Here is an 18,808-nt window from a genome sequence, read left to right on the forward strand (position 1 = left end):
ACATTGGTTCTACCTACTGCAACAAGTGATTGGCTGCAGCCATCAAGGTGGCCATGCTACTCGGAGGTATATGGAGATCGGAGCGGGGAGCAGCAGGTGAGTAGTATTGTCAGAAGTATTTTACACCTGTGCCAGCCTGTAGAGGGAAAAAAAAGTATTAAAGAACGACCTCATTAATCATATTTAGCCTCATGCGTAGCCATACTTATATGGATGGCACTGTGCCAGGTACCCCTTCATACTGCTCATCGGTGGCAGGATTGGAGACTGATGACCCGTCCTAACGACATGCAATCAGTGTCAGATCCAGCAGGAACCCTTTAGGATCAACTGAAAGGGCGAAATCTACTGCAGATCTGCACCAAAATGTGCTATAAGATTTGCAGCACCTCAGTGACGTGTGAGCGCACCCTTCGGCCTCATTCACACGACTGTATGCGTTTTAACGTTCACCCGTATGCAAGAATTAATAGCCGCAATCTAGTCCCACATTTTAGCTGCTGCGTATCGGTGAAAAAATACGCTGCAGCGCAGAAATCCATCGTTCGGCAGAAATCCTCGGAAGGCTGTCTTCTTTTCCCAGCGTTGTACGTTGCTAAACTCCCTCCCCCTCTTTTTTTTTTCCGCTTCCACAGAAGTCTATAGGAGCTTCCTGCGTATCTCGACAAAAGATAGGGCAATACCTATCTTTTAATGCAGCGTTTCTTATACCGCTGAGGTAAAATGAAAGCTGTGCTGTGATTGGTTGCTATTTCTTATACGGCTGAGGTAAAATAACAGCTGCGCTGTGATTGGTTGGTATTTCTCATACTACTGAGGTTACATGAAAGCTGCGCTGTGATTGGTTGCTATTTCTTATACTGCTGAGGTTAAATGAAAGCTGCGCTGTGATTGGTTGCTATTTCTTATACTGCTGAGGTAACATGAAAGCTGCGCTGTGATTGGTTGCTATTTCTTATACTGCTGAGGTAAAATAACAGCTGCGCTGTGATTGGTTGGTATTTCTCATACTGCTGAGGTAATATGAAAGGTGCGTGGTGATTGGTTGCTATTTCTTATACTGCTGAGGTAACCTGAAAGCTGTGCTGTGATTGGTTGCTATTTCTTATACCGCTGAGGTAAAATGAAAGCTGCGCTGTGATTGGTTGCTATTTCTTATACCGCTGAGGTAAAATGAAAGCTGCGCTGTGATTGGTTGCTATTTCTTATACCGCTGAGGTAAAATGAAAGCTGCGCTGTGATTGGTTGCTATGAGCTGCAAAGCCAGATTTTCTCTTAGACAGCTTCCATAAGAGTGTGGTGCCGGCCTACTTTTCTACGGCCGACTTTGACCAATTCCCTGGTAGAGAGTTACTCCCGCTCCTCATTCAACACCATATTAGGGAATTTCTCACATTGAATGTGAACCCCTGTCAACAGTCTCCCCACCCTCATCATCTTCGTTCTCCTGCGGTCACATAAACGGAACAATAGCTGCACTCCTCGTCAGAGCCGAGACAGAGAAAATATTTCTTTATCTTTCTATATTTGACTAATATTATTTCACAGCTTCCCAATAATACGAGGCGCTGTCTACTTTGTTGTGCTTTTCCCTTCTGCAGAGGACAGGCGGGGCGGTGTCTCAGGGCGAGGAGGGAAATGGACCGCGGGGGGTGCTGTTTCTCCGGCCGCAGAGATCGGAGGTCCCTTGGCAAGGACCTCGATGGAATAACATTAGGCGGCTTGTAAAGAACATTGAGTCATATCATTGTAACAAGCGCAGCTTTGTGTCGCAACGGTGCCCAGATGTACAGCTCAGTCCACTCTGCTCCACTTATTTTCTCCTTTTCTCTTTTTTTTTTTTTACTAATTTGGCAGGGCAGTTGGCAGCCCCTTGGTGATGGACCCCAACAGCATCTGCAGGAAAACCAAGCGCCTGGCAGGCAAGCAGGCCGAGCTGTGCCAGACGGAACCAGAGATCGTTAGCGAGGTGGCTAAGGGGGCCAAGATGGCCGTGCGAGAGTGTCAGTACCAGTTCAGGTCCAGGAGGTGGAACTGCACCAGTCACAACAAGTACTTTGGAAAGATCCTGCAGCAAGGTAACTCATCGCCCAACTCATGGTACCGGAGCCGAAACAGAATGGACTCCACTATAGTCAATGGGGTCCATTCTGCGCTGAGACTGAGACGTTCAGCTGTGGGGATTCCCCTAAGGATTGCTAAGTCAAAATCAATATTCAAAACCTTTAATTACCATCCGAATATAAGGGTGCCCAGGACTCTGTTCGGGGAACCCCCAACACAGGTGTGAAACCACCCTTATATTATGACAGCAATTAAAATTTTGGCGTATTGTTTTTGACTTACCAATTATTAGCCGCACTATGAGGACTATAAATGATCAACTTTTATAGATGTCCGCACACATGCCGTCACACAATCCTCGTTTAATAACTTTCCCGCCAAGTATGTAAATTAATTCCAGCCCTTAATGTTTCGGTAATGCCCATAATATTACTAAAAGCCCCGTCATCTTGCAGTAAATCTCGCGCCTGTGCAGTGAACAAAACTTTCCGTAATAGCTCTATAAACTAAGGCGAACGTCACACGAGCAAGTGCGATATTGGGGCGTGAATCACGGCTTGATATCGCACTCGCCAATAAGCAATATCCCCGTGGTTGCAAGGCGTATTTATATCAAAACCGCCTTGCATCACTTCGGGGAAGTAGCGATCCTCCCATCTAGCACATGGTGCGATGCTGTCGCTGGCCCCATTGAAAGAAATGGGCGATGTGGAAGCACGCCGGAAGATAGAACGTGCCGTGGGAACAAATTGGGCTCATATTCATACGTCTTGCAATGCACAAATCTCGCATGATTTGTGAAAACGGCCTAACCGTACCCAAATCACATTTTACATAGAAGTTATCACTTTATTTTTGCAAATAGGATCCCAACATGAAGAGTACAGAAACGGCGGGACAATATTCTATGCTGTACTGGCCGATACACACCGACGTGTGACGTCATCAGTACGAGGCTGTGCTGCGACGGGGCTCAGGCGACACATACACTGTAGCATAGTAGAAGCTGCCGCCTGATGGCGATTACAATACTGCGCATACCGCGACTGAAGAAGCAAAAGGAAAGCTAGTGGGAGACATTATAAAGTGTGAGGTAATCCCTTATAGAAGGGGGTACCCAAAAGAAACAGGAGTCTTCTCCCGGCGGGCAGGGCGTTACTAGTAGAGGCTTCTGTTGGTAGGTGAAACAAACTCGGACTATTGGTCTATGAGTTAATTCACACAAGCAATTTTTGTCTTTTGTCTTTTAAATCAAAGGGTCCTTTGTGAATACAGCCTGGATATGGATAGCAAATGGACCTAGAAAAGTAAATTGGGCATTTTTTTATGTTGACCAATGTTGTTCGTAGAAAAAAAAAATTAAAAAAATCACAGAATGTCCCATTTTGGTCCAGTCATGAATCGCCCCTGTAAGTCTATGGGAGCGTAATAGAAACACAGCAAACAAGAATGTTACATGCGTGTGCACTGCGATTTTCAGCATGTTGCCCGAAGATAGTGAAAAAAAAATAGGGACATGAATTGGGCATTTTTTTGGGGGGGGAGGGGGAAGGTGTGTTAAAAATGGATGACATACAGCGGTCATATAGATGTAAAAAAAACACCACATAAATGCAACAAAAGACACATGCCGCACACACACACACACACACATACAGTGAAATAGTTTTCTCAAGAACTGAAATTACATATGCCCACGTGATTAAGTTGTTAAGGCGTGTGTCAAATGGACGCATGCATATTTGTGCTGCATTTTTGCTGAATGGGCATTGCATTTTTGCGTACACAAAGTACAGTAAAAAACTGTTAATGAGATCGCACCATTAACATCAATGGGTTCTATGCTCTACGTAAAAACAGATGAAAATACAGTCCTCTGAAAAGTCCTCAGACAGAACAAAAGTTGCTCTAGTTTATCAGCCGTGTAAATATGGCCTCCACACAGGTGGAATATTTAAAAAAAAGTTTTAAAATCATTTCCTCTTTTTTTTTTTTTACAATCCAAGCAAAAAACAAAACAAAAACCTATTTGGTATCTCTAGTCCATACAAGTTGGATCTATTAAAATATCACATTATTATCAGGTATGGCAAAATGTCAGAAATGCAATTTTTTGGTAAAAAATTAAGAATACATCAATAAAAAGCAATCAAAACGCAGCCCATCAATAGAAAAATAATGATGGGTACAGAAAGAAATTCAAAATACAAAACAAAATAAAAACGAAATAAATTTGGTATTGCTGTATTTGTACTGACCTTCGAAATAAGGCTGATGTATCATTTGTAAGGCACTCCTTAGAAAGAAACTCAACCCCCAAAAATATTGCAATGGCATTTTTTTTTCATTTCACTTAATTTTAAAAAGTTTTTTTATACATTAAATGATACCATTGGAAAATGTAACTTATTCAGCGAAAAAAGTGCAGGGGCCGGTGTGTCATCGGGAATGTAAAAGTTATGAATTCTGGAAAATGGGGAGGAAAAAAACAAAAATGGCTGTGGAATTTTTTAAAAGAACTTTTCAGGCTTTTACGTAAATAAATCTTATCATTCTATACTGAAAAGTTATAAAACGCTCTAATATAGTTTGTGTTTTACTCCCTTTCCAATTTTAATGTCTCTGCCTGCTGTCATTGAGGGCTTATTCACACGAGCTTATATGGGCCGGATATATGCTACCGTGTGATGCACAGGGGGGTGTATAAGCTGTTGGTTGGGGGAGGACAGCCCTTCCCTCGACGACTCTCTGCAAGCTCCTGCCCCTCTCCGCCCCTTACCGCTGTTTGCAGTGGGAGGGGCAGGACGGGTCATTCACGCTCCTCTGGGTAATATGGGTCTTTATCTCCCTTATTTGATGTTATCGATACATGCTGCTTTTGTGAACTGCTCTAAGGGCATTCTCCACACTGATGCAAGGTAGCAAACCCTCAGCTGTGAAAAGGTTGGGGTAGATCTTCAACCTTCGGATGTAAACAGTTGGACATGGACTGGCGCAGACCCACATCCCTCTTATTAGAACCCTGCCCTGTGCCAGTGGGTGCACAACATGCATTTCCTTGACACAATTTACCTTTTGCTTTGTCATCCAAATCAAATCTCGTCACTGTCAAGGGGTTTAGCTGCTAAAAATATCCAAAATTATTGGTTTTACGAGATGTAAAGGAGGAAGCGGGGGCTGAGATCAAGTGGTGTCACAGCATCACTGGAGCTTTGTGCTATTCCAAAACTATAGAAAAACATGTGCTATCCAAAGCTCCGGTACAAGATTGTCGCAGGTAATTGATGTGTTTACCTTCACCGGCTCCTGTTCTAGCTGCCCACTCAGTTACTTAGTGCTCTAATTTTACAAGTCTCCTACAGTGCCAAACATCACAAGAATGCTTACTTTTTACTGACAACAAGCAGAGATGTTGAAGAGCTGGAACAGAAAGTTGTAGAAAAAAAAAAATTAGATAGCACCTTCAAAATTAAGTCAAAGTGTGTGTGTGTAATATATATATGTGTGTGTGTGTGTGTGTGTGTGTGTGTGTGTATATATGTGTGTATATATATATATATATATATATATATATATATATATGTGTGTATATATAAGTGTACGCTATTGTGGGTACTTTGAAAAAGACGAATATACAAGAAGTGTAACTGTGCAATACAAGTTAACAGGTCAGGGGTGGGAACAAGCGAAACGCTAACAGGTTTTGGGCAGGAACAGGGAGGCATGCTCACTGGTCATGTGCGGGAACAGGGAATACCGACAGGTCAGGGTTGGGAACATGGGGTATGCTGGCAGCTCAGGAGTGGGAACATGGGAAATGATAATAGGTCAGGGGTAGGAACAGGGGGAATGCTAATAGGTCAGGGATAGGAACGGGGACCGCTAACAGGTTATGGGTGGGAACAGAGAATGCTGACAGATCATGGACAGGAGCAGGGAGGCATTCTCACTGGTCATGTGCGGGAACAGGGAATATCGACAGGTCAAGGTTGGGAACATGGGGTATGCTGGCAGCTCAGGGGTGGGAACATCGGAAATGCTCATGGGTCAGGGGTAGCAACAGGGGGAATGCTAACAGGCTATGGGTGGGAACAGGGGGAAAGGTGACAGGTCGGAGGCGGGAACAGGGGGAAAGGTGACAGGTCGGAGGCGGGAACGGGGAGAAAGGTGACAGGTCGGAGGCGGGAACGGGGAGAAAGGTGACAGGTCGGAGGCGGGAACGGGGGGAAAGGTGACAGGTCGGAGGCGGGAACGGGGGGAAAGGTGACAGGTCGGAGGCGGGAACGGGGGGAAAGGTGACAGGTCGGAGGCGGGAACGGGGGGAAAGGTGACAGGTCGGAGGCGGGAACGGGGGGAAAGGTGACAGGTCGGAGGCGGGAACGGGGGGAAAGGTGACAGGTCGGAGGCGGGAACGGGGGGAAAGGTGACAGGTCGGAGGCGGGAACGGGGGGAAAGGTGACAGGTCGGAGGCGGGAACGGGGGGAAAGGTGACAGGTCGGAGGCGGGAACGGGGGGAAAGGTGACAGGTCGGAGGCGGGAACGGGGGGAAAGGTGACAGGTCGGAGGCGGGAACGGGGGGAAAGGTGACAGGTCGGAGGCGGGAACGGGGGGAAAGGTGACAGGTCGGAGGCGTGAACGGGGGGGAAAGGTGACAGGTCGGAGGCGGGAACGGGGGGGGGAAAGGTGACAGGTCGGAGGCGGGAACGGGGGGGGGGAAAGGTGACGGGGCGGGAACGGGGGGAAAGGTGACAGGTCGGGGGCGGGAACGGGGGGAAAGGTGACGGGGCGGGAACGGGGGGAAAGGTGACGGGGCGGGAACGGGGGGAAAGGTGACAGGTCGGAGGCGGGAACGGGGGGAAAGGTGACAGGTCGGAGGCGTGAACGGGGGGGAAAGGTGACAGGTCGGAGGCGGGAACGGGGGGAAAGGTGACAGGTCGGAGGCGTGAACGGGGGGGAAAGGTGACAGGTCGGAGGCGGGAACGGGGGGAAAGGTGACAGGTCGGAGGCGTGAACGGGGGGGAAAGGTGACAGGTCGGAGGCGGGAACGGGGGGGGGGAAAGGTGACGGGGCGGGAACGGGGGGAAAGGTGACAGGTCGGGGGCGGGAACGGGGGGAAAGGTGACAGGGCGGGAACGGGGGGAAAGGTGACAGGTCGGAGGCGGGAACGGGGGGGAAAGGTGACAGGTCGGGGCGGGAACGGGGGGAAAGGTGACGGGGCGGGAACGGGGGGAAAGGTGACGGGGCGGGAACGGGGGGAAAGGTGACGGGGCGGGAACGGGGGGAAAGGTGACGGGGCGGGAACGGGGGGAAAGGTGACGGGGCGGGAACGGGGGGAAAGGTGACGGGGCGGGAACGGGGGGAATGCTAATAGGTTATGGGTGGGAACAGGGAATGCTGACAGATCATGGGCAGGAGCAGGGAGGCATTCTCACTGGTCATGTGTTGAAACAGCCAATGCCGACAGGTCAAGTGTGGGAACAGGGGAAAGCGTACAGGTCATGAGTGGAAACAAGGGGGATAGGGAGGAATTTTGACTAGTCTTGGGTGGGAACAGGTGTAGCGCTGACGAGTCATTAATAAGAATAGAGGAAACGCAAACAAGTCAGGGGTAGGAACAAGGAGAAATCTAACAGATAGGAAAAGTAGGATACAGCAGAACAGGGGAATGACAACAGGTCAGGGACAGGAACAGTGAGAACGCTGTGAGGTGAGGAACGGTTATTTTGGCATGGTATGGTGATATTATTTAGGCACCATACAGTACTAAAATCTGGAAAATTTGGTGGAGGAATAAGAATAGCCTTCAACATTTTTAGGCCAGGGGGTCGCCACAGGTTTTGACCCATCCTTGCGTAGAACTGATACTGGGCATTCCTACGAAATCCTCTAAAGATAACAGATCAGCATTTACAGTGATACAATTTCTGATTTTGCCTCCACCTGCAGAAACACGAGACTTGCCCTGGGCAGCAGTACAGGGTACATCACCCCTAAGATCAGGGTGGTCTATCCTAAAAGGTATACTGTAAAATCCTTTAAGGGCAGGATTCACCTTATAAAATGTTTTAATTCCCTCAAGTTCAAAAGTCAATAATTAAGACTTTACCAGTCAGACAGCCGTAAATCCCAAATGAGTGTTTTTGATGCATAAATGGAGTATGAGCAGCGCTGTAAAAGCATTACGGACGGTAAAGAGGAGCCATGACAAATACCTCCTAGTGAACTCCGGGATGTCACAAAGGACAAGGAGGTAGACGAAGACCACAAGAGTCTTGTAACCGTTCCTCGGGGTATCTGTAAATCACACGACAGAAAAGCATTATGTTTCTTTACTAAACCGGCACATAATTACATCATTACAACACCGGGGGAACATGTCTAAGCAGTAAAGCTGAGGACTTATGTAAAACGTAGCAATAATCATACTCCTGCCTGCGGGGAAGACAGAAGTGGTAGGCAAAATAACCCCCAACAGTGCAACTCAGGAGGAAACAAGGTCTCCAAATGCTCCCAGCAGCTCCCTGCATCCATCTGGTTAAAGCCTGCAACGTGACTTTATTTATGCTCACCCATAATATTTAGTAACTATGTGATTGTTTGTCTTGTATCAACCTTTGTATTAAAAAACATCTTATACTTCAATCACAGCCAGAGCTGCATTCACAATTCTTTGCTTTGCTGCTTTGAATCTATCAGCAATGTGCAACAAATACTTCACTGGTATTATTGTATCTTGTCACCACCAGAAGCTAGGGGTTAATACCTACTTCACTAATAACTTAGCAGAAATCCCATAATACACTACAATTTTGTTACATTACACTATTAGATAAATTGGTTAAGCCTGGGCTCACAGGGGCGTATGATTACCGCATATTACGCCTGTGTGATACGCGGTAACTCTCGGGAAATCACTTATATTGCTTTACGCAGTTCCGATCACATTAGTGTGTTGGAATTGCATAATATGCTATCGCAAAAAAAACGCAGTGTGTTCTAGTTTGCTGCTTATATCTCCATTGTTCTCTATGGGCCCATGTATACGCACGCCCATATGCACTAATATTATGTATGGGTGACGGGAAATATAGACAGAAAAAAAACAAGTGTAGTGTGCATGACGGCATACGTGAGATCCACTGTCAGGCGCAGTACAACGAGTCACCGCTGGCTCCACAGCTGTAAACTGCAGTGGGACCGATAGAGTGTTTTACACTTAGGGCAATGTGAGCCCGGCATGAGGCTAACCTCACATGGGCGAATGCGATAAGGAGCCTTGAATCCCACCCTATATCGTGCTTGACGTCCATGTGAAAGCCCTGAGGATGCAAGACGCCTTCATGTGAAAACAGCCTCACTTCACTTCGGGGATGCAGGTATCCTCCGGCGTGGCTGTCACAGCTGCAGCAGAGGATCGCGGTGTTCTCAGATTGCTTTCAATGGGGGGAGATGTGAGATCTTGCAGCTAGATAGAACATGCTGCGATTTTTTTTCCTGCATGGCAAAAGATTTGTATGAGATTTGTGTGTCTCGCAACGCGCAAATATCGCACGATGTTATCGGCCGTGTAAAGCCGGTCTAAGGCCTCTTTCACATCAACGTTTTGTGGGAACTATTTTGCCACGATAAAACGCTGGCCGCAAATTGTGACCATCTAAAGCATTGGATTCCAATGCATCCATTCAGATGGGCGATTTTCCGATGAGTAAAATTGGCCGGCCCGGAAAAGATAGTGCACATATGGTGCGCATTCCGGCCAGGCGCTTTTACGTGACTTGTCCTACCTTTTGCGGGAATATGCCGGCCATTCCCATAGACTCCTGTGAGAGTCATCAGAAAAGGGAAGACTGAGGGAGTTTAGCAGCGGCTCGCATTGCTAAAGTCCCTCCCCTTCCCCTTGTCGGCAGCTCCCATAGGCTGCGGAGGGGGAGGGAGTTTAGCACGACTAGCTCTGCTAAGCTCCCGCCACCTCCCTTTGCCGGCAAGGGGTGGAGGGGGAAGGGAGTTTAGCAGAGCTGTACTCTTTCCCCCGGCCAACTGTATTCCGGGCTGCGGCGCATATACGCCACAGTCTGAGCATGGGAATGGGCACGAAAACGGGAGATTCTGCCTCTCGTTCATGTGATTTTCGGCCATGATGCGGGTGGCCGAAAATCGCAGCACCTGTGTAAAAGAGGCCTAAGGCTGTATTTACATTTGCGAGTCTGATATACAATAGATTCAAAAAGTCTTCAGACCCTATCACTTATTTACATTTTGTTATGTTATGGCCTTGTGCAAATTTAGTTTTTCCCCATCATTTTTCACTCGGTACCCCTAACAAAGTGACAACAGAATGGTAGAAATCTCTGTAAATGTGTAAAAAATGAAACCCTACCATTTAGCACTGACCTAAGTATTCCCACCCGGTACTCAACACTCGGGTGAAGCCCCTCTGGCAGGGACTACAGCCTCCAGTCTTCTTGGATGATGCCACAAGGTTTGCACTCCTGGATTTGGGGATTTGCTGCCATTCTCCCCTGCAGATCCTCTCCGGCTCTGTCAGGTTGGATGGGGGCCGTCTGTGGAGCCATTATCAGGTCTCTCCAGAGATGTTCCATTGAGTACAAGTCAGGGTCTGCCTGGGCCTCTCAAGGACATTCACAGAGTTGTCCCTAAGGCCCCCTGCGTTGTCTTGGCTGTGTGCTGAGGGTCATTGTCTTATTGGAAGGTGACCCTTCTGCCCGGTCTGAAGTCTCTTGTGCTCTGGATCAGATCTTCATTAGGAATATCTCTGCGCTTTGCTCCACTGCTTTCCAGCAACCCGGAACGGTCTCCATGGCTTCACTGTAGGGATGGTATCGGGCAGGTGATGAGCAGTCACTGGTTTCCACCAGACGTAACTATTTGATTTGAGGACTAAAAGTTCAATCTTGGTTTGATCAGACGAGAAAATCTTGTTTCAGCAGCGGATAACTTGCACAAAATTCTGTATCAATTTCCACACCAAAAACCGTGTGAAAATCCAGATGTTGGTGCAGATCTGCAACAGAATTCACCCCGGTCCCATATGGATTTGATGCGGATCTGCACCAAAATCCGCCATGTGTGAACGTACCCTCAAGTGATTCTTGGCAAGGTGGGCTTTCATGTGTCCGTTACTGAGGAGAGTCTTCTTTCTGGCTCCTCCGCCATAAAGCTTAGATTGGTGGAGGCTGCAGTGATGGCTGATCTTCTGGAAGTTTCTCCCATCTGCACACAGGATCTTTGGAGCTCAGCCAGGGTGACTATTGGGTTCTTGGTCACCTCTCCTACCAAGGTTCTTCTCCCTGATTACTTAGTTTGGTGAAAGAGAATGTGATAAAATGCTGGTGGTGAAGGTGCAACCCTTTAAGCTGGTTGAAAAGTAAAGGTCGAAGATGCGATAGTGAAAGCACTTATATTTTTATTTAACAACATAGAGAACCAGCAAGTGAATACGCATTTCGGGGTCGAACCCCTTCGTCAGTTTGGCTGGATTAAACATGACAGGATTCCTGGGGTGACACAATTCCAAAGGTTTTTGGATGTCCCAGAGGTCCTGTATGTGATAGGGAGACTGGGAGGAAACGGGTGCTTCAGCTTCAGTTTGGGGGGTTGGCAGCCCCTGTTGTTCCAAACTTCTCCTTCTGGGCTCTTGGGAACTTGCAGAGCAGTATAATTTTTTGTAACCTTTTCCAGATCTGATCCTCCACGCAATCCTGTTTCTGAGCCCTACAGGCAGTTTTTTCTCCTCATGGCTTGGTTTTGGCTCTGATATGCATTGTGAGCGGTGAAATTATGTCCAACTTACCACAAGTTACTCTAATCAAGGTGTAGAAACCTCTCAAAGACAATCAAGAGGAATGGGAGGCCCCCAGAGCTAAATTTCTAGTGTCATACCAAAGAGTATGAATACTGATGTCAGTGCAAAATGACAAAGGCTTCTAACATTCTGTTTTTACTTTGTCATTCTGGGGTACTGAGTGAAGAATGATGGGGGAAAAAAAACGTGTTTTTCTTTCTTTTTTTTTTAAAGCCAAAGGCTTAATGCGCATGGCGGTGTTTGGAGTGCAGAATCCGGGGCCGGCGTCCACCAGATTCTACAGCCGATACCTGCAATAGCATGCTATGCAAAATCGCTTTTCCCTGCCCACAAGCGGAAATCAATTGCTATTTTCCACTCGTGGGGCGAAAATCGCAGCATGCTCTATTCTAGTGCGAGTCCCGCAGCACTTCCGCAGTGAGCGCTACAGAAGGGTTGCGGGATCCGCTTCATCAACGGCACCTATGCGCATATGCAACGGCTGGGACATCCGCAGCACAGAGGTTGCCTGCACACGAAGACGCCGGACAGGTACACAGGTGTCACCGCCGGGGCACAGGGTTGGATTGCGCTGCAACGTCTCGCAGTCAGAATCTGACCCATTCTTGTGCATTCGGCCATAATGTAACAAAATGTTAAAAAAAGCAAAAGAGTCTGAAGACTGTCCAAATGCAGTTTAGGTCTAAGAAAAACGGACCTATATTGTATTTATTTATACTACAACTTTAAGGCTTCTGTGATGCATTTTCAAGTTAAAAATGCGTAATTTGCATTGCTGTACATGCGTTTTTTACACACATGAAAAAAATTGCTAAATGTTGAAATGGGAAAAAAAAAACAGATCGCACCCACATGCAAGTCACATGGCATGCGAATGCGATGCAATCTTTTCACATTCTCATAGGAAATAATTGGTGCTTCTCGCAGTAGAATTGCCCCAAAAAGGTCCTGCTGCAATGTTTTGGTCTCATGCTATCGGTGCTGCGAAAAATCGCTCATTCAAATTAACGCACTGAAAATAATGGGTTATTTTTATGTACAAGTTCTGTGTGTCTCGCAATCATAATTATCTGCGCATTTTACTGTACTTTTTGCGCCAGTGACCATTCACGTGTGTGCAGGATGAGACACACATCCACACAGCGTTTTTTGTGTGGACTGGATCGACCTGTGGTGCTCTCCACTTCTTTCTACTTCCACAGGATGAGACACAGACGCTCCCCGAGTCAAAAGGTTATTAAGCCTAATTAATAGCAGTTGTGTTGTTTTCCCTGTGAAATTGCACAATGTATTACTCAATTACACAAGTATCAGATGCGCATTTGCGCACCCCCATAGCCTCCAATGGGGCCTTTGATGTGCAAATGTGCACTGAAATAGAGCATGCCGCGATATTGTTTGCGCACGCGAAACGCACATGCAAAGGTGAGAATGTACCCGTTGAAAACAATGGGCTCTATTTTTTGTGCATAGTGCACGCAGATTTTGCGCAAACACACTCCTGTGAAGCCGCCCCCTTATTTGAACTTTACTGGGAATATCTATTAAGTTTGTATGTCAGTTTTCTGGGATATGCCATAATTTGTGATTGATTTTTTTTTTTAAACGCCAGTCTTTGGCACTTTTTTAATAGTTGGCAGCGCCATGCTAAAAAGGGTTGGCTGCATCAGATTCGCTATAATTTGCCAGAAACTGGCACTGGATATACTGCCAGATGCAGCAAATGTGGTGTGAGGCCTGCGCCTACTAACACACTGGTTACACTTACACCGCAAATATCTTACTTAGCAAAACATCAGGGATGTGAGATTCTGTGACTCGACTGCTAAGGGTGCCTTCATACTTGCGAGAAAACTGCGTTTTTTTCAGCGATGCAAAAGTGAGTGAAAACGCAGAATTATGAAACTAATGATTTTCAATGGTTTCATTCCCATTTGCGATGTTTTCACTCATGTGATGTGGAGTGAAAAGAAATCCCAGCATGTTCTAACTTTCTACGTTTTGCTTTTCTTTATCTCCCATGTTTACCTATGGAGCCTTTGTTTTATCGCATCGCACGAATTTACGATGCGTTTTTAACATTGGAAACTCCCATTGTCTATCATGATAAAATCGTAAGTGGCAGCGATGTTTTTGCAAGAAAAAGCATTTCTGACGCTCCGACATCTCATTAGCAAAATCGCGATTTTTGCCACGATTTTGCCATCGCCAGTGTGAAGGAGCTCTAACAGCAGAGCAGCAGAAAAGTAGGTGCAGCTCTGGATGGGAATGGAGTAAACATCAAAGCCAGGTCAAGGCAAAATATTGGGAGAAGATTTACTATTACTTGTGCCTACTTATTATATCATGACCGCCAGAATGCTGGTGTCCAAAAGTCGCAATTTTGGTGCATATGTGAAAACTGACTTTTCTGCAATTTACGCTGCACCGAGGCACCTTTTCAAAAAGTGGGCAGTAGCAGCTTTTAGGCGGCTGCCACACTTACTACAGTGTATTTTAGAAACTGGCGTAGATCACAGCAAAGCTCCGAGCTGGTGTCCGTTTTCATCTTGCATATGGAAGTGGCGCCAGATGAGATGCATGTATTTAGGGGCCTGCGCCTCTTAATACATTTGCTGCTCATAGTCGGGCGCAGTGTTTACTTAGACCTGCGTGCGAAACACCTAAGTAAATAGGCCCCACTGTTTAATAGTTAGACACTGCATACTCAGACTGCACAGTCTTAATATGTGCCAGATTTATCACAGTGGCTCATACTGGATGATAAGTTTGGCACATCTTTAGACTGTCTAGCCTAAGCTTACACCACCTACAAGTCTGCTTAGTTTTACACCCGTTCCACTAAGGCCACACATAAGATGCCGACCCTTGGAGGTGTCAGCTATAGTTTAAGACAGGAACTGCGCTACATTGGATGTATGGGTTATGCTGCTGCACGCAAGTCGTCTATCAAGAAGCAGAATGTATCGGTCCATCTACTATGGTGCAAGGAGCATCGTCAGTGATGAATCTCACCACTTCACACCCAGGCACCTCCATCTGATTTGAAGATGGAGGATGCCTGGGGTACGCCTTTTGCCTGGGGAACGCCTTTTGCCTGAGTGCTTTGTGCCCAAAGTTAAAGGTGTTGTTGGAGTTATAGCTTAATGATAAAACCCATTCTGCATTCAGTAAAATATCCAAATAGTTTATAGTGACGTCTCCCCGCTCCCGCTGGTGTCCGCTTCTCTGTGTCTGTTTGTTTACAGGCTACCGACCCGCCTGGTTTATGGGATGTCACTGGCACTGCAGCCAATAACAGAGCTCAGTGATCAAGCGCCGGCTGCAGCGCTTGTGACCTATCGTCAATAGGACGAGGAAGTCTATAAATGTGACATCAGAGGGGAGACCCGTAGCAGGGCCACTGAACACAGTGCAAGCAGGGAGAGGTGAGTACAAGCCTATTTGATATTTTACTGCATGCAGAATGGGTTTTGCCAATAAGCTATAACTCGGACAACCCCTTGTCCGAGTTAACCCCTAAGCATAAAGGAGGTTCCAATATGGTCTGCAGATCTTTTACGTGGCATGTCTAAGCCCATTGGTTGAACATGGAGGTGTACCTTCACATTCTAGAAAATAGTGTGCTGCTGGCAATGTGACAATACTCTGGGAATGGTCGGCCATACTTCCACAAGACAACACTCCTTGTCACACATCCAATGCTGTTTTATATTGGTTTGAGGATATGGATGTTCCACGATTGGACCGGCTGCACAGAGTCCCGACCTGAACCCTACTGAACATCTTTGGGACAAACTGGAGCATCAGGTCAGGAAATATGAACAGCAATCAGCTTCAGAATATCTGATGTCACTAGGGCCAAAGGAGCCCCACTAAGTATTAACCTATGGAAATAAATAATACTTCTGATTGTTGCTAATGCAACTTCCCATAGGGAGACCCCGGACACCTGACATATGTGGGGAGCTGGGAGGGTAGAGTGCTGACTTGTCACGATGGCACTTACCATGCTCTATCCCGGAGAGACACACGCAGCCAAGGCCAGGGTAGCGCTGTACCATTCCCGGACAGCTCTAGGATAGGGAATGCCCACAAAACTAGATAACAAGGGGGTAATTGTCACCCGTGACGCCACAATACCTTTATACATTGGTATGACCCTCGGCAGATAACAAATTCAGCCACAGACAGCTATTAAGTACCACAGGTCTCTAGGAATGGTTAGAGCCCGGCATAAACTTTACTTGAAATTGGAAACAGATAATACAAGGCAGTTCAATTGTAGACTTCACAGTGCAGGTAAATGAATAGACTTCAGAACTTAGTACCTCCACATGGCTCTTACAGACTCAAAGACACACGTGTGAACAGAGATTATCTTGTAGTACCTCCAACCAGCCTTGGAGACGTGTGGGTGTGACAAATAAAGGGTGTACCTCTACACGGTGATCCAGACTTCAAACGGCCACGTAGGAACATTAACAGTATATATAATACCTCTCCACTGGCCTTAATGAAACACAGATTAGAATTTACAGATTCTCGCTCTCTCCTGAGGCTCACTCTCCTTACATCCAACTCACATGCAGTACGGGAAATCTCTTTCTCTTCCATCTTCACCACATGAAGGCTGAAGGTGCCCCCATGTGGCTCTGTACTTTAGACTCACTTTTGTGGTGTACAGATAGAACTTATACTCCTTTCCCACTCTCAATCACTCACTTTTAAAAACTCCTCTCATACTACATGACATGACCTGACATAACTGATAAATTTACATGCAGTCTCCAAACTCTGCAAACATTTAGGCCCCCTGTCCATGGCCATGACGATATTCCGCCGTGGGGGAGCAGGGGGAGAGCTGTCAGGTCTCTGCGCTGAGCCTATCTGACAGATAGGCTCACTGCAGAGAATTGCGGCAAATCACGGCATGCCGCGATTTGAATCCCGCGAGCAGAGAATCGCTATGATTCTCAGCTCGTGGACGTTGGGGCTGCGCTTTCCATAGCAACACTCTGGAAAGCGTTCACTGCGTTACCCGCGGCCAGATTATTGCCGCGGATAATGCAATGAACTATCGCCTGTGGACAGGAGCCCTTAACCCTTCGCTTGCTGCAGCTGTGCAACACACATACTGGAAATAACAAGACCTGTTGATGCACTGTGCAAAGCTAAGACAAACGTATGACATTTATGGAGGGGACCAGGATGATGTACTGAGGTGTCCTATTACTTTTTGTAGGATAGTCTGTGGCGTAGATTTTCCTTGGGGCTCATGCCCCGGGCCATAACAGACTCCGCCTGCGGAATATTGCAACGAAGGCCGTCACGGCGTCACGGCCGTCCCTTACACTCCCCTCCCGGATCTGCTGTGCACGTCCTGCCGATGCGCATGAACAGTACATCGCATGACGCGGTGGGCGGGGTCGCGTATTCACATGATACTTTTGCTGTACTGACAGCGGAAGTATAGCATAACAGCCGGCCTCCATTCACTACAATGGAAGCCAGGTGTGTGTATTCCAGTGGCAAATAGGACTTGCCACGTTTTTTTTTTTTTTCACACTGCGGAACTCCGCAGCGTGAACATTCAGCTATTAGGTTCAATAGAACCTAATTGCTGTAGTATAACGTCGCGGATTTCAGCCAAATCTGGCCGTTGGCATTAGCCCTTATGCATGACTTTATAATCCACATGGGAAACAAAAGAAGTGACATATCACCCTGCTATCCCATGAAAAGAAGATACAAGAAAGATAAGAGGACTGCTCTGGGAGTACAGATGTGGCAAATGTTGATTTGATGTGTTTTGAGTACAACAATGCTATAAATTGAGTTGTCAGGATGTGCCAGTCCTGTTAGCGATTGCTTCATCTGTAATCTGACAACCTACTGTCTTTGGTGCTGGCTGACCCTATGCTGATGGCCGTTTTGGGGGTCGACAAGCTGTAATATACCGTAAAATAGTCTGATAATATTGTTATTCGAAGAGTCAAGTAGTGCCAAATGATCTGCCAGTCACTGATATCCCCCTAATCTATAGAAAGAACATGTTGGATACATGCTCTGGGGGTTATTGGAGCCTCATATCTAAGTGCATGGCCAGCTCTATAATGGTCTTGTTTTCTGCATTGGGGTCAGGTCACCTCATGTTGTATCAGCTTCTTGGGTGCTGCGGACACCCTGTAACTGCTATTTCTAGATGCAATCAGTCTCTGCGGAATTTTTTTTCTTTTGTTGGGGAATTTCATGGACATAAAAAGTAAGTTTCTAAAGTGAGCATGATGGGAATGGAATGTCCCTGACGCCTTCCTATACGTCTGATTCCTGAGTTATAACTTAGCCTTAGGGGACCTGCTGAAGGATCCCTCACAGACTGCAAACCTTTCAGAAAAGCTCCAGCAATGGTTGCCGACCTGTGACTTTCCATCTGTCGCAGGCTGTCAAGACATGCTGGAAGTTGTAGTTTTGCAACAACTAGAGCAATAGGTTGCTTAATGCTCTAGCGCAAAAAAAAAAAAAAAAACACGGCGGATATCGTAGGTTTTACATAGGTGTCCAGTCGCAGGGTTGGTCACTTTTTTCATAATTGATTGGATCTCAAAAGAACTGAACCTACGCCATCGGCAGTGGGAGCCAGCTATGATATGCAGCCTGGCTCTCACTAGCTCCAATCCGGAATGTATAACACCCTAGATGTTGCAGTCAATAGTGAAAGCAGCATCTAAGGAGTTTGACTGAGGGAGGGGGCTCCCTCTGTCAGGCCATCAGCCCCCTACAATGCGATTTGTGGGGTGTTGCTCCAATGCAATGGCAGACAGATGCCTAACAATTTCCTGAGGCATGTCTAATGGGTTGCCTGCTAGTTGAACACTGAGAGTTACAGTAAGCAACAATACAGTACAGCATTAGTAGTGC

General features: G+C 46.8%; 2 protein-coding genes across 3 annotated transcripts in view; one reads left to right on the forward strand and one right to left on the reverse strand.

Annotated features, from left to right (window-relative positions):
• TYW5 (tRNA-yW synthesizing protein 5) overlaps window positions 1-18,808 on the reverse strand; it is a 964,030-nt gene that overhangs the window by 443,356 nt on the left and 501,866 nt on the right. The window lies entirely within an intron of this gene.
• Window positions 1-18,808, forward strand: part of WNT6 (Wnt family member 6) — an 87,431-nt gene that overhangs the window by 50,644 nt on the left and 17,979 nt on the right. The window contains exon 2 of one of the 2 annotated variants that reach the window (XM_066575471.1): window positions 1,858-2,078. In XM_066575471.1, the coding sequence (XP_066431568.1) occupies window positions 1,858-2,078 (221 nt within the window). The remainder of the gene's footprint in view (window positions 1-1,857; window positions 2,079-18,808) is intronic. The other variant, XM_066575472.1, reaches the window with a different exon arrangement.

Source organism: Eleutherodactylus coqui, chromosome 8 (genome assembly GCF_035609145.1).
Source record: "Eleutherodactylus coqui strain aEleCoq1 chromosome 8, aEleCoq1.hap1, whole genome shotgun sequence".
In the NCBI taxonomy this organism is placed as follows: Eukaryota; Metazoa; Chordata; class Amphibia; order Anura; family Eleutherodactylidae; genus Eleutherodactylus; species Eleutherodactylus coqui.